This window comes from Xyrauchen texanus, chromosome 16, assembly GCF_025860055.1.
Source record: "Xyrauchen texanus isolate HMW12.3.18 chromosome 16, RBS_HiC_50CHRs, whole genome shotgun sequence".
Lineage (NCBI taxonomy): Eukaryota > Metazoa > Chordata > Actinopteri > Cypriniformes > Catostomidae > Xyrauchen > Xyrauchen texanus.
The window spans coordinates 18,421,568-18,435,759 of NC_068291.1; the positions used below are offsets into that span (position 1 = coordinate 18,421,568).

The window sequence follows — 14,192 nt, forward strand, 5'->3', positions numbered from 1 at the left end:
ACCTGAAATAATAAAAACATTTGTAGACCAGGGGCCAGTTGCATAAACATAGCCATTAACTTAAGACTGCATCTAACAATTAGTTTGACTAGCTAAAGACACCATAGAAAGCCTGTTGCATAAAACAAGCTCACAGTTGTCTTTAGTAAGACAGTCTAATTTGCATTGCATTGTGGGAAAAATAAGACACTGAACAGCTTTAAAAAAAATGGCCGACAGTGGACTCAATACATTTTTTATTCGCTGAGAATATTTGCTTATTAGAGGACTACAATGCTTCAAAATTTATTTTAATGAACACATTTAGTGATTTAACCCAAATAATTAAATACACAACATTTTGTTACCATTTTTGAAGTCAAAGTCTTCAACCAAGTCTCAACTCAAGCCCCTTTCAGCCCCCACTGGCTCAGCTGACAGTTATTTTCAATGGCAAAATGGAATGTAAACAAAAGTTAGCCTGAGGTGTGCTGTCTTACATTTTGGTCTATAATTAGACTGATCTAAGTTTTTATGCAACTGACTGAAAAAATTAAGACCAACATTTTAGACGACTAACTAGTAAGACTAGTTTTATGCAATCGGCCCCAGACGAGCTTGCTGCATTGTTTTGAGTATAGCCATTGTGATAAACAGTCATTTCCTCCTCAAGGGCTTCACAATGGTCCTCTCAATTTAATGGACTCCAGGAACAGATTTAGATGTCTCTTAGCTTGCCCCAGACCTCATTAAATATTGTCAGTGATTCATGGATTTCATCCTCAACAGACAAACAAAAAAAAAAAGATTTGTTGAATCAGCTCAGTAGGAAGATGCATTTTAAAATTAATTTCCTGTTGCATAATGAAAGACTTCACCACCCAGATGGGCACTCACTGATACCAAAATAAAATAAGCTTTTATTATACACCGTGAAAAATAATTTATTAATAGATTAAAGGATTAGTTCACCCAAAAATGAAAATTCTCTCATCATTTACTCAACCTTATGCCATTCATTATGGTCAACAGCCATATCACCCTGCAGCTCTCGCCTGATTGCCCACTAAAGCTAAGCAGGGTTGAGCCTGGTCAGTAGCACCTGGATGGGAGACCTCCTGGGGAAAACTTAGTTTGCTGCTGGAAGTGGTATCGGGGAGGTCAGCAGGGGTCACCCTGCGGTCTGTGTTGGTCCTAATGACCCAGTATAGTGACAGGGACACTATTCTGTAAAAAGGCACCATCTTTCAGATGGGATGTTAAACTGAGGACCTGACTCTCTGTGGTCATTAAAAATCCCAGGGCACTTCTTGTAAAGACTAGGGGTATAACCCTGATGTCCTGGCCAAAATTCCCCCCATTGTCCCTTATCTCTCATGGCCTCCTTATAATCTCCATCCCTGAATTGGCTACATCACTCTACTCTCTCCACCAATAGCTAGGGTGTGGTGGGCGTTCTGGCCCACCATGGCTGCCGTCACATCATCCAGGTGGATGCTGCACACTGGTGATGGTTGAGGAGAATCCCCCTATACTATGTAAAGTGCTTTGAGTGCCTAGAGAAGTACTATATAAAAGTAAGGAATTATTATTATCACGAATGTGTATGACTTTCTTCTGCTGAACACAAACTAAGGTTTTTAGAAGAGTATCTCAGCTCTGTGGGTCCATACAATGCAAGTGAATGTGGCCAACATTTTGAAGCTCAAAAAGCATGTAAAGGCAGCATATAAGTAATCCATAAGACACCAATGTTTTAATCCATGTCTTCTGAAGTGATTTGATGGGTGTTTGTGAGAAACTGATCAACAATTAAGCCGTTTTTGCTATCAATCTCAACTTTCACATTCTTCTTCTTTTGTTTTTGGCGAATCGCATTCTTTGTGCATATCAAAATTTATAATAAAAGGAACTTCAGTGTTGATCAGTTTTTCACCCACACCTACTATATCGCTTCTGAAGAAATGGATTTAACCACTGGAGTCATATAGCTCAATTTTATGCTGCCTTTATTTGCTTTTTGGAGCTTCAAAGTTTTAGTAGCCATTCACTTGCATTGTGAGGGCAGCATAACTGAGACATATTTCTAAAAATTGTTGTTTGTGTTCAGAAGAAGGAAAAAGTCATACACATATGGAATGGCATGAGGGTGTGTAAATGAGAGGATTTTCATTTTTGGGTGAACTACCCCTTTAAAAGAATATTTCACCCAAAAATGAAATTTCAGTCATATTCTCCCTTATGTCATTCCAAACCTTTATAACTATCTTTCTCATGCAGAATAAAAAAATAAAAATGACTGTCAATGGTTGAAAATGTAATTCATTTCACATCTTTTTTCAAGATAGTTGATATAAAAAAAGTTATTCAAGATACTGATTGCAAAATGTAAAATACTGATTTCTACTACTATTACTACTATTTATGGACTTTTTGATCACATTTGTTAAGGATATTATTACAAATTAGTAGTCTGACTGTCTCAAATGTTTGCATTGTTGTTATAGAGGGATGTGATCCAGAAATTCTGCACATGTGCTCTGTCCCTGCTGGTGTATTTGGTGATCTACACTGCGTACCCCACTGACCGTGTCATCGAAGACTCCTTCATGGCCTCTAACCCCTTTTACATCCAGGTTCTGTACCTCTACATCTCCATGCTGGCCTTACGCCCAAAGTACTACTTTGTATGGACGTTAGGTAAGTAGACCAGATGGGCAAAATGCTTTGCTTGAATGAAATTACACAAATAGCTGAGATGTATTTGGGATGTAAATGAGCCATTTTTACTAGCAGCATGATTACTGGACAGTATTCTGAATTAAACATGCAACGTTAATGAGAAAAAAATTTAGTATACTAACATTTGAAATAATAAGTGTTACATAATTTGTACTGTTTCACATATTGTTTTAAAAAAAGAGAAGACAATATACATTGTATACTGTGCAATAGGCACATGCTGGTATGCCATTCCAAACATGGCCTATGTTCAAGTTATGTATTATACTGCCCTCTCGTGTTCAAAAGAGGCATTGGGTGTTGCTGCACTCTGCTGGTTTGTGTGCAAATGAATAATCTTAAACATAGTCTGACTCTTTGCATCAATGTTGTCAAAAAATCATTTTCCCCTCTTTTTACAGCTGATGCCATCAACAATGCAGCTGGTTTCGGCTTTAATGGCTACAACACAGATGGCACACCAAAATGGGACAGAATATCAAACTTAAGAATACTGGATATAGAGGTACTGTGAATATGAGCAAAATAAGCTACTTTCAGCAGGTTGTCTTTTCCAAATAGATCCAAACCTCAAATATATCATGTTTCCTAATGTTCTTCACAGTTTGCCACCAGCTTTAAGATGTTCCTTGATAACTGGAACATTCAGACAGCCCTGTGGTTAAAAAGGTGAGCACTGAAGAATAGAGCACAGAATACTCTTAACTGAGCATTTGTCTTCTTTCTGAAGAAAGCAATATGAGCTTTGATGTTGCTGTTACCCACAGGGTGTGTTACGAGCGCTGCCCATATAACCCAACAGCAGCCACTTTCCTCCTCTCTGCCATGTGGCACGGAGTGTACCCGGGATATTACCTGACTTTCGTCACAGGCATTGTCATGACAATGGCAGCACGGGCAGTGAGTATTCTTTATGTGAGATTGGCTTCCACACCAAGTAAAAGGATAGTTCCCCTTTAAGGAATAGTTTATCCAAAAAGGATCTCTCATCATTTTCTCACCCTCATGCTGACTCGTGTGACATACTTTCTTCTGCAGAACACAAAGGTTTTTAAGGGATATTATGATGTCTTTTTGTCCGTACATTCAATTCAAGTCAATGGGGTCCAAAATCTTTTAAGCTCCAAAAAGAACATAAAGGCAGCTTAAAGGTAATCCATACGATACGAGTGGTTTAATCCATGTCTTCTGAAGTGATACAATTGGTTTTGGTTGAGAAGCAATGCAAAATGTAACTCCTTTTTCACTATAAATATTGACATCTGCAGTCTCCTTGGTGCGATCATGAGACAAGCTCGAATGCACTTCCGCGCACTTGATGCATATTCACAGCGCGTGAACTATTCTTTTAAAATGTAATTTCAGTCATCATTTACTCACCCTCATGTTGTTCCAAACCCATATGACTTTATTTAGTCTGTGGAGCACTAAAGGGGAATTTTGGAGTGAAAGTGAATGTGGACTGGGGTTGTCAAGCTGCAAAATAACAATCTAATCGAAGTTGAGTTTCTGAAAATCTTGCCCCTCTTCATAGCTTTTAAAGCAAATATGATACTGTCTGCAGCCAACTGTCATATGGCTTCAGAAGACTTGGAATATATTGCATATGGATTGCTTTTATGATTTTTTTGTCATTGTAAAGGGATTTAGATGGGCAAGGAGGAGGCAAGAACCGGCTTGACAATATAAATAATAGTTTAATGAAGAAATAAACCAAAAAACACAAACACACACACAGGATGGACAGCTGCCATAAACAGTCTCTTTCTGTCGCACCACCATCCGCAGTCGGCCTTTATCCCTCTCGGAGGCTTGATTAGCCTGATAAGGGACCGGGTGTGTAAAATCACGACCCGGCCCTGCCCTCCGCCCTGTGACTGTACTGGACCTTCGAAAATGTACCTTTTGTTATCCATAGAACAAAGAATGTCATAAGGGTTTAAAGTGACAGGAGAGTAAACGATGACAGGATTTAAATTTTTGGTTGAACTATGCCTTTGCAAGTGAATAGGGGTTTAGCTAAGATAAAAATGTTGTTAGGCCTACAATAGAATCAATTTGGATATTGCTTTTCTTTAAGAGTACACTTGCAGCAGGAAGGGATATAATAAAAGAGATGTGCTCAGTTATGGTTATTATTTACTCTTGTAATGTGCTGTATATTATAGCATATTCCTCTGTCGCATGGTAATGATCAAAGTTTCTCCAACTAAAGCAAATAGTAGGTCAGTAAGTTGCAGTCTATCTCAAAATGCCACACTGAATCCATAGCTTTTTCACTTCTTCATACTGCTGTTACAATGTTTAGGTGTTTCTTCGACAATGGCACTTTTATGTTGCTTATTAACATATTGCAACTTTTGTTTTTGTAAAAGTCACACTATAACTGTTTTGAAAAGTTTTTTAATATGCCTTCATTTATATTTGCTCAAATGCACTTAATGTGTAGATAAAAAAAATTCACCCACCCACATTGACTTTCAATCTTAAAAATGAACAGGGTCCCCACGGTCATGGAAAGGCCAGAAATAGCAGGAAATGTGTAATTTCCAGGACTGGAAATTCATGAAATCTTAAAAGTCATGTAAATTCCTATAGTTAATATATATATTTTCTAGTTATGGCCTAACTGTAAAATATTTTGTTGGCTATAAATTGGTCCTCCTGAGTGTAATCTTTATAAAATGATTATTAAAATACTTATTCAGGAATCATGAACGACTGATAAAGTCATGGAAAAATCATAGATACTGTATTTATTGGTAACACTACAATAATGTTTCATTGGTTAACATTAGTTAATGCATTAGGTGTCATTAACTAACAATGCACAAAATATATATTTTTTACAGCTTTATTAATCTTTGTTAATGTTAGTTTTTTCAAATTTTCATTGTTATTTCAGGTTTGTTCATATCGCATTATCTTATGTCAACAAATACAACTTTAAATTTTTATAAATGTTTTACTATATGTTGAAATTAGCATTAACCAAGATTAATAAATGATATAAACATATATTGTTAATTGTTTGTTCATGATACTTAATGCATTAACCAATGATAACGAATGGAACCTTATTGGAAAGTGTTAAGGAAAAATCATACTGTATGAATAGAATATTGAACAACATTTTTATTGCATGCCATTTTCATTAAAGCTGGAATTTTGTTAGATTATGCATAACGTGGACAAATGAAAATATTGAGCATCTGAAAAGTGTTTTAAGGGAGTAAAAAGGGTTCATAGTTGTAGAAACACCCATTTATGTTTAAAATATTTGTAAAGCTCATTGTGATTTCCCCTTATAATCTTGCATATGTTTTGAATATTTTTAAGTTATACCATTTCTCTTTTTCAGGTCAGACACAATGTGAGGCAATACTTCCTTGGCTCAGCCACACTCAAGGTCTTCTACGATGTGATCACGTGGGCCTGCACACAGATCGCCATATGCTACACTGTTGTGCCATTTGTACTGCTGACAGTAGGGCCATCTCTAAAGTTTTATAGGTCAGTAAGCATTTGCAACAATATGTGATATTCCCTGTTTAAATAACATTCCAGGGCAGGCCTGTGACCCAAGCTATTCCACATTTCACCTCGCGAAGAATCAGTATACATCAGGCTCTTACAGTTTGTATATGAGTGAGCTGAGGTGCTAAACCATCAATAAAGTTAATGCTTTAGGAAGCAGTTTAGCAAGACATCGTAAACCCACCTGTACCACTGAGCTATTGCTGAAAGTTATTAGCAAGGGATATGAAGCAGACAGTTAAAAATGGTCATTGATTTTAGCAGTCGTGCTCCATTCATTAAATGGTTTTACTGGCTGGAATCTTGTGATACTTTATTAGCTGGGTGAGGGCTGTTTATTTCACAGCCTCTACTGAGGTAAAATAAATCTATGATAGTAATTTGTTTGAGCAGTGCTGTTAAATTAGTCCAGCTGAGCAACACATAAAGCATTTTCATTAACTAGGGAGAATTACATTCACTGAGAACTTTGAGGAACACTATGTACCTAATAAAGTGTCAGAAGTGTTCTTCTGCTTTTGTAGCCCATCTGCCTCAAGGTTCGATATGTTGTGTATTCTGAGATGCTATTCTGCTCACTACAATTGTACAGAGTGGTTATCTGAGTTACCAAAGCCTTTCTGTCAGCTCGAACCAGTCTGGACATTCTCTGTTGACCTTGCTCATTTACAAGATATTTCCGTCCACAGATTTTTTCCCCCCATTTTGATGGTTGATGTGAACATTAATTTCTCCTGACCCATATCTGCTTGATTTTATGCACCGCAATGCTGCTACATGATTGGCTGATTAGAATATCACATGAATAAGTATGTGTAATAATGTTCCTAATAAGTTTAGTACAGTCAAATGCCTGAGAATGAGAGCTTTCGTATTATATATTTAGGTGCTATGTGAAAGAGTTTTAATGTCTTTTATGTAATATAAATGCAGAAGTTATCTCTGAAAATTTCAGATTCTAAGCTTTCAAATGATACCTCATGCTGGATTTATGTATATGGGGACTTTATCGTTGTAAGTTTGAACTCTTTTCAGGATATAGCACCCCCCCCCCTTTTTGGACCCACTGGCAGGTCCATAGAATTTAAGGGTTATAGTCATCTCCTGATGCCTAAAAAATAAATTGCACTAGACTCTGGGACAAGGGCTGGATGTCTTGTTGAATTTTCAACAATCATTGAGCTACATGCATGGAAGAAAAACCAGGTAAATTCAAAAGAAATGTTCCACCTGGAGGATTAATGAAATGTGCTTGAGTCAATGGTAAAAAACAGGGCTTAGACCTATGTGGAGGCCGGGAACCAGGGGTAACCAGGGCAGGATCAGACTTGGAGGACTTTGGTTCATGAGAGGCCAAGATGAAGTTAAAGTTAGTTAAAATGTTCATTCATTGTTTATAGCTAGCTAACTAAATAATAATCAAACTGTTGGTTTAATGGCACAGACATTTGGTGGCATCTCCATTGCCCCTTTGAAGTTTGCATCACAACACGCAAGAACTCACGCCAAGTATTTAACAGAATAAAGTCATAACGGAACAATTACAGTTAAGTTTATCTTTTTCTCTCTGCAATCCCTCTTCAGCTCATGGTATTGCGGCATTCACCTGATCTGCTTGCTGCTGGTGCTGGTGTTACCCGTGAAGTCCAGACGCTCACACGTGAAACAACAGGAGCAGCAGAGCAGTATTCAGACCAGCGAACACAACTGCCTCTCCTCTCAAGACAACAACTGTAATGAGAAGCAGATAGCCACATGAGGGCGGCAGGGAGGGCCGCTCGCTCTCACACGCTGCTGTGAGAAACACTGATATCAATACTGAGAGACACAGAGTGGCCATTTCCACCCTCCGATCCAACAGTGACATTAACAAGGCACAAGCTGCAGCAACCAAACAGAAAAAAGAGACGACAAACCCATAATTGCCCGATGGAGTTGGATTTGCTTTGGTTTTATATAGGAAAAAACCTTCATTGTATCTTATGAAATTGCGGGTATTCTTGATTATAGGATGCAGAATAAATGACAAAAATGTCAGTAAATCTGAAGTTGCCTTAAACCCTTGATATTTTTAGGGCCTATAGCCTTGTATTTGGATCATGTTACGTAGGAATGGGCAGTCATTGTCGGCTTATAGCATCACTGCATTAGTGCAGGAAGTCTAGCACTGGAATCAGCTTCCAATTTACCAAGATGATTCTGCCATTGTCGTTTTAAACAAAGTAACCTCTGTTCAAGTTCTTCTCAAAAGTACATTTTTGTGTTGCCAAACTCATAGGCCTTAGGTTCCTATCTCTTATCATGGGTTGATCTTTATTGTATGATAATAGAGCTGTTCAGTTATGACGTCAGTTTGTAGACCAACATGGAAGGCTAGTTCGCCATGGGTTCCCTCTGGAATTTCTAATGGGTTTTTAGAATGGTGGTTTTCAGTTTACGAGTAAAATAAGGTCTGTAGTTAACATTACTAGTAGAAAATTTGTCGTTTTGTTCAGCAACTTAAATTAAACAAGTTATAAACATGCTTGATACAGTAATTGACGTATAATTCACCAGACAACCGTCGCAGTCCTTATGTAGCATCACATTAATTTAAGTTTAAGGTATGATGGTGTAATTTATGTTGTATAACAAAATGTGAAAGTCTCTAAGTAATTTTAACCACAGACTTTATTTTACTCATAAATACAATCCTATTAGAAATTCCTGAGGGAACTCATGGCTCAAAAATGCAAATTCTTGGGTTTTAGAACTACAAACTTAACAGCTCTATTTCTGTGGTTTTCTAGTAGGTTCAATCTGCTGCTTTCTATGGCTTGTCAACCTTTGTTGGGAACATGGGTTGACATTAAAGGGTAGGTGTCTTCATTTAATATAATTGTTCTTCTTTCTATGATTTCAGTGATTTTTATGTTGATTTTTATGAAAGGTTTTCTATTTCATTATGGGTTGTATTTGTGACATTGTTTATGGTTTGTAGGTTTCCTCAGGGCTCGCAGGTCTTATTTTAGACTTATTTGCTCTATGATCTGTGTTTCTCAGCAGCATAGAAGCCATTAAGAGAAAACGCCATTCAGTGGCTCTCATTCACTAATATGTGAATACAACAGGTGCGTACGCAAATTAATTTGTTCTTACCTTTGTTCTGATGTTGATGAATCCAGATTATTCTAAATTAGGGAGTCCTCTAAGTAATTTGCATAATACACACCTAGACTATCTCCAAATAATGGCTTTTTGGACACTGCTCTCATCTGAGAGCACATGAAGCAAGATCTTCTAGTAAAGTGAAGCTTGCCATTCTCAAAACCAGTTGAAATGCAATAAAATGATTTTATATAGGCATAAACTATACATCATTGGCAGTTTTTATGTAGAACTTATCCCTGATCGTGCTATAAAGGTCTTATAAGGTTGCGAGAGATCCTGGGTCCAGATCCCGGACGAGCCCCCAATTTATTGCTTCCCTAGGAGCAGTGGTTCTAAACCCTGTTCCTGGAGGCCCTTCAACACTACACATTTTGTATATCTCCAGTTTTTGACACACAGTTCAGGTTATAGGAGATGACCCACCCCCCCATCCCCCCCACTCACACACACACACAAACAGGGAACTTAACAACAATACACCTGCACAAAACAACAATAAACCTAACACGAAATAATATAAACTTAACACAGTAGCATTGGATAGGAGCCTAGCTTAAGATGTGATGCCTTTATTGAATCGATTTGAAATAATTTTTGTTGTTTGTTGGATCTCTATTGAAATAAACAGAACTTTTTTGCAAAAGCCAAGTAAGCCAAGATATAATATATTGTATGATTTCGCCATCTCACACAAATTATAATGAGTTGTTGTAGAACTATGTTGCATCAACTCCTGTTGGCCTTATAAACACTGAATGTGTTAAACCACAATGTTTATATGAATATCTAAGGGCGGTTCAGACCGAACACATGACCTAAAAAAGCTAAATGCTGTGCAACGAATAGAACAGAAAGTGTGTCAAGACACGTTTGTAAAAGTTGACGTTCTTTTTAACCTTATTCCTGCACTTGGTGTGGACATTCCCTAAGTGACCCTACAAGAAGCTTTAGGGTTTGAGTAAGAGGTTAGACTTTATGGTAAGGTTTTGAGTTTGAGTTGAGTTTGGGTTGGGTTGGGATTAAACTTAAATTGAAACAACCTAAAAATTGTAAGAAGGCTCATTCAAAACCCTGATTGTTTCTCTTTCTTTCGTGGAACACAACAGCCATTTCCCCCAAAAAATCATGGTTAGGTTTGGGTTAGTAGTTACTTATAGGAAAAATCGTAAAAACTTTTCTTATTGGTTAATTTTTCTTTATGGGAGTAAAAGTCACAAGTTTTTGTAAGAGCCAACTCATATGATTTTCGTCATTGGACCGGGTTGGTTTCTGCTTACGTGTGGTTTCAGTTGGTTCAACATTTTATTATAAATTTAGAAGTAGTGCAAGCACAAAGTTGTTGATGAAAGTGTCTGCACACAGGTTTTATATATGGTTAGAGAATGAGACCCAGTATTTCTCAATATCACAATTGGTTTATTCAAATGAATTTTTATGTTACAGATATACACAAGTGCAATAACTGTATTTCATCCTTTTTTTATTTGGTGCATGTTGAGTGAAAATATGGCATTTATTTTTGCAAACAATGCAAGTGCTCTTATCAAATTACAACAATAGTCATAATTTGGTAGTTGTTCAGTACACGTATACTCCGTAATTGGACACATGCAATACTACATAGAATAGCTGGATAAATGCATAATTTATTCAAAGATGGAGTATTTTTCTATCATCCATCTGTTTTCTTGAGCCCTAAAGAAACCTGCAACAATTTTGATTAGAAAAGTTGAATTATTTTTGTCACATCATTGTATTTCTTCATATGTTATCCTCAAAACAATGTCCGAAAGCCTTGCTCATGCCACTTCATCTTAGTCCTCCAAAATAAGAGCAAATATGTGTTTTCTACCACAAGTTTTACACCGTGTGAAAAGTGACTTATCTTCACATGAATTGAGAAAAGATCTTAATATGGTAATGATGGGCCTAAGAGACTAAAGCATTTACCAATGTGAGTTTTACTGCATATTTGTTAACTTTTTGATCAAGACTTCAGAAGTATTCGTTAGAATATCTGAGTTGAGTGAAAACATGAGCTGGACCATATACATAGCAAGTTTAGTAACAAGAAAATGTTCTTCATGGGGGTAAAGTCGACAACCTTCCAACCCTCTGGTTTTGTAAGCACACGTCTCTAAAGTCATATTGTATTTTGATTCACAGAACACCAGGCACATAAAATCAGATTACAAACAATTTTAGCAACTGCAAAACCGGTAAGAAGATTATTGACAAATCTGCAACTCTTGTTGGTATTATATGGTTTTGCAAGTGCCGAAAACCTTTTTAGTGCTAAACGAAGAGTCTTGCTCACCAGTCTTTTAATATATATATTTGTAATATTTTTTTACTTTTGTCCTTAAAGAGATAGTTCACCCGAAAATGAAAATTATGTCCTCTTTTATTCACCATCATGTTCTTCCAAAACCTGTATGACTTTCTGTCCTCCATGGAACAAAAAAGTACATGTTAGGCAGAATGTTAGCCTCAGTCACCATTCACTTTCATTGGATCTTTTTTCCTATACAATGAAAGTGAATGGTGTCTGAGGCTATCATTCTGCTTAACGTTTCCTTTTGTGTTCCACAGAAGAAAGCAGTAGTCAAAAGGGTTTGGAACAATGTGAAGGTGAGTAAAAGATGACCAAATCTTCATTTTGGGGGGAACTATTCCTTTAATGAATTAATTGTGGGTTACCTACCCAAAGGGAATATTTTCTTTAGTAACTAGTGAACTAACCACATAACCAGCACCTCAACACTAACTTGCTTCAAACGTCCAAAGTGCCAAATCACTCGAGGTGCACAAGCTGTACATCTGCAACAAAAACATCACTTTATTTGTAAAGGTTTACAACAGGGTGAGAGGCTTGTACTAAAAAAGAGTGATTAATTTGGGCTTAAAAGAACATTATTTTTCCTACTGACAATCAGAGAGGTATTATTTTTCACTCTCTCCCTTTTTGCACTTTTGGTTGGAATGAGTCATGGTTGTGCTAAAGTAGAAAAACTGCCAGAACAATGCAAGATACTTCTGATATACTCAATGGATTGACTATATGGTTACTAGAAATTAAATGTTTGAATTACCCCACAACATTATATATACAGTGTAGCGTCTTTTTATTGTTAAAAGAAAATCAGGATGGCGTTCCATTGTTATTAGCTTATTATGTAAACATGCTCCATCCATAGACTGTATTCATTGTTGTTTATGTATAAACATTGTCCCTTTGTTCAATTGCTGTTCAGCTGCATACAAAATGTGTTTTGTTTGTCAAGGCCCAAGTAATGAATTTTGAAGGCATAGATCAGCGTTATTTATCTGGTAAATTTCAGTTACTGTACATGTGGTTAGGTAATTCGTTGATTTCCGTACTATTCCTAACTACTGATTCTGCAATGAATGACCCAAATCTATGTGAAACTGCGGTGACTACTGTCATTTCTTTATAGTACCCCACTTGTACACTAACAACTTAAACTGTTCTGTCCTTTTATATTGTCTTGTTGATCTGTTTGGTAATCATTCAAATGTTATTGATTGGTGACCTTTTGTGAACATGCAAACCTCTAACTGATTGCTGAGCTTTCCAGTTATTGCCCAGAATCCTTTTACTTTGCCTATATGATTCCACGGATCGGCCATGGCATTGGATTAACTGGCAGTATACTGGAACACTGAGGATATTTATCAGATGTAATGTGGTTGTGGAGATATACAGGAAAAGTAATACCGAATGTATTAAACAGTCTTTTTTTTGTGCAAAACAACTTTTTTACTGTCATTCAACATGGATTGAGAACTGTTTGGAGGGGAACCAGCACTGTTTTTTACTGTTTTTTGTTTTGTTTTGTTTTTTTTCTCTTCTAAAATCTGTGTAATAACCATAAATTGAGATGTGATACCCAACATTTGAATGGTTTAATGAATTGAGTGCTCTGAAACCAAACAGTCCTCCTTTAAATACAGGACTTGACACAATCATTTAACTCCACTACCATGATGATAGTCACACACACACGCAAAAGCAAAAACAAACATATTTCCATTCTCTGGATTTTTCTTGGTCTTGTCACTTTTCTTATAGTTAATCTAATAGGTTTACCACAGAGATATGACCCTGGTTGCAAAAAAAAAATTATATTAAAACATTCTAAACAACTACTTCACAAACTAAACAAAGCAATATTGCTCCAATCTAAAAATGTCATGATTTGAATTTGAAGGCCAACAGAAAAACATGTACCATAGTAAAGCAGTCTCTGTTAAAACTGTACCATAGTAGCTAGAGTAAGTGAAACCAGTGTGAAATCAAATAAATGTGGTATAATAACAATACACACAAACCCAGGGTCCCTTCACAATGCTAAATATATATATTTATATTAATATTTATATTAATCTAACTGGTGGCAAAAAGTTTGGAATAATGTACAGATTTTGCTCTAATGTAAAGAAATTGGTACTTTAATTTACCAAAGTGGCATTTAACTGATCACAATGTATAGACAGGACATTAATAATGTGAAAAATTACTATTACAATTTGAAAGAAATTTTCAGAACTTCTTAAACTAAGAAAATTTCTCATAAAAAAAGCCTCCACATGCATTAATGTCAGCTTTGCAGATCTTTGTTATTCTAGCTGCCAGTTTGTCCAGATACTCAGGTGACATTTCACACCACACTTCCTGTAGCCCTTCCATAGGTATCTTGTCGGGCACTTCTCACGCACCTTACAGTCTAGCTGATCCCACAAAAGCTCAATGAGGTTAAGAT

General features: G+C 36.5%; 1 protein-coding gene across 1 annotated transcript in view; it reads left to right on the top strand.

The window, feature by feature from the left end:
- mboat2a (membrane bound O-acyltransferase domain containing 2a) overlaps positions 1 to 13,407 on the top strand; it is an 88,488-nt gene extending 75,081 nt beyond the window's left edge. The window contains exons 8-13 of the mRNA XM_052145765.1: positions 2,487 to 2,679; positions 3,123 to 3,226; positions 3,326 to 3,390; positions 3,489 to 3,621; positions 6,083 to 6,234; positions 7,843 to 13,407. Coding sequence (XP_052001725.1) covers positions 2,487 to 2,679; positions 3,123 to 3,226; positions 3,326 to 3,390; positions 3,489 to 3,621; positions 6,083 to 6,234; positions 7,843 to 8,017 — 822 coding nt within the window. The 3' untranslated portion in view covers positions 8,018 to 13,407. The remainder of the gene's footprint in view (positions 1 to 2,486; positions 2,680 to 3,122; positions 3,227 to 3,325; positions 3,391 to 3,488; positions 3,622 to 6,082; positions 6,235 to 7,842) is intronic.
- Positions 13,408 to 14,192: the final 785 nt, after the last annotated feature.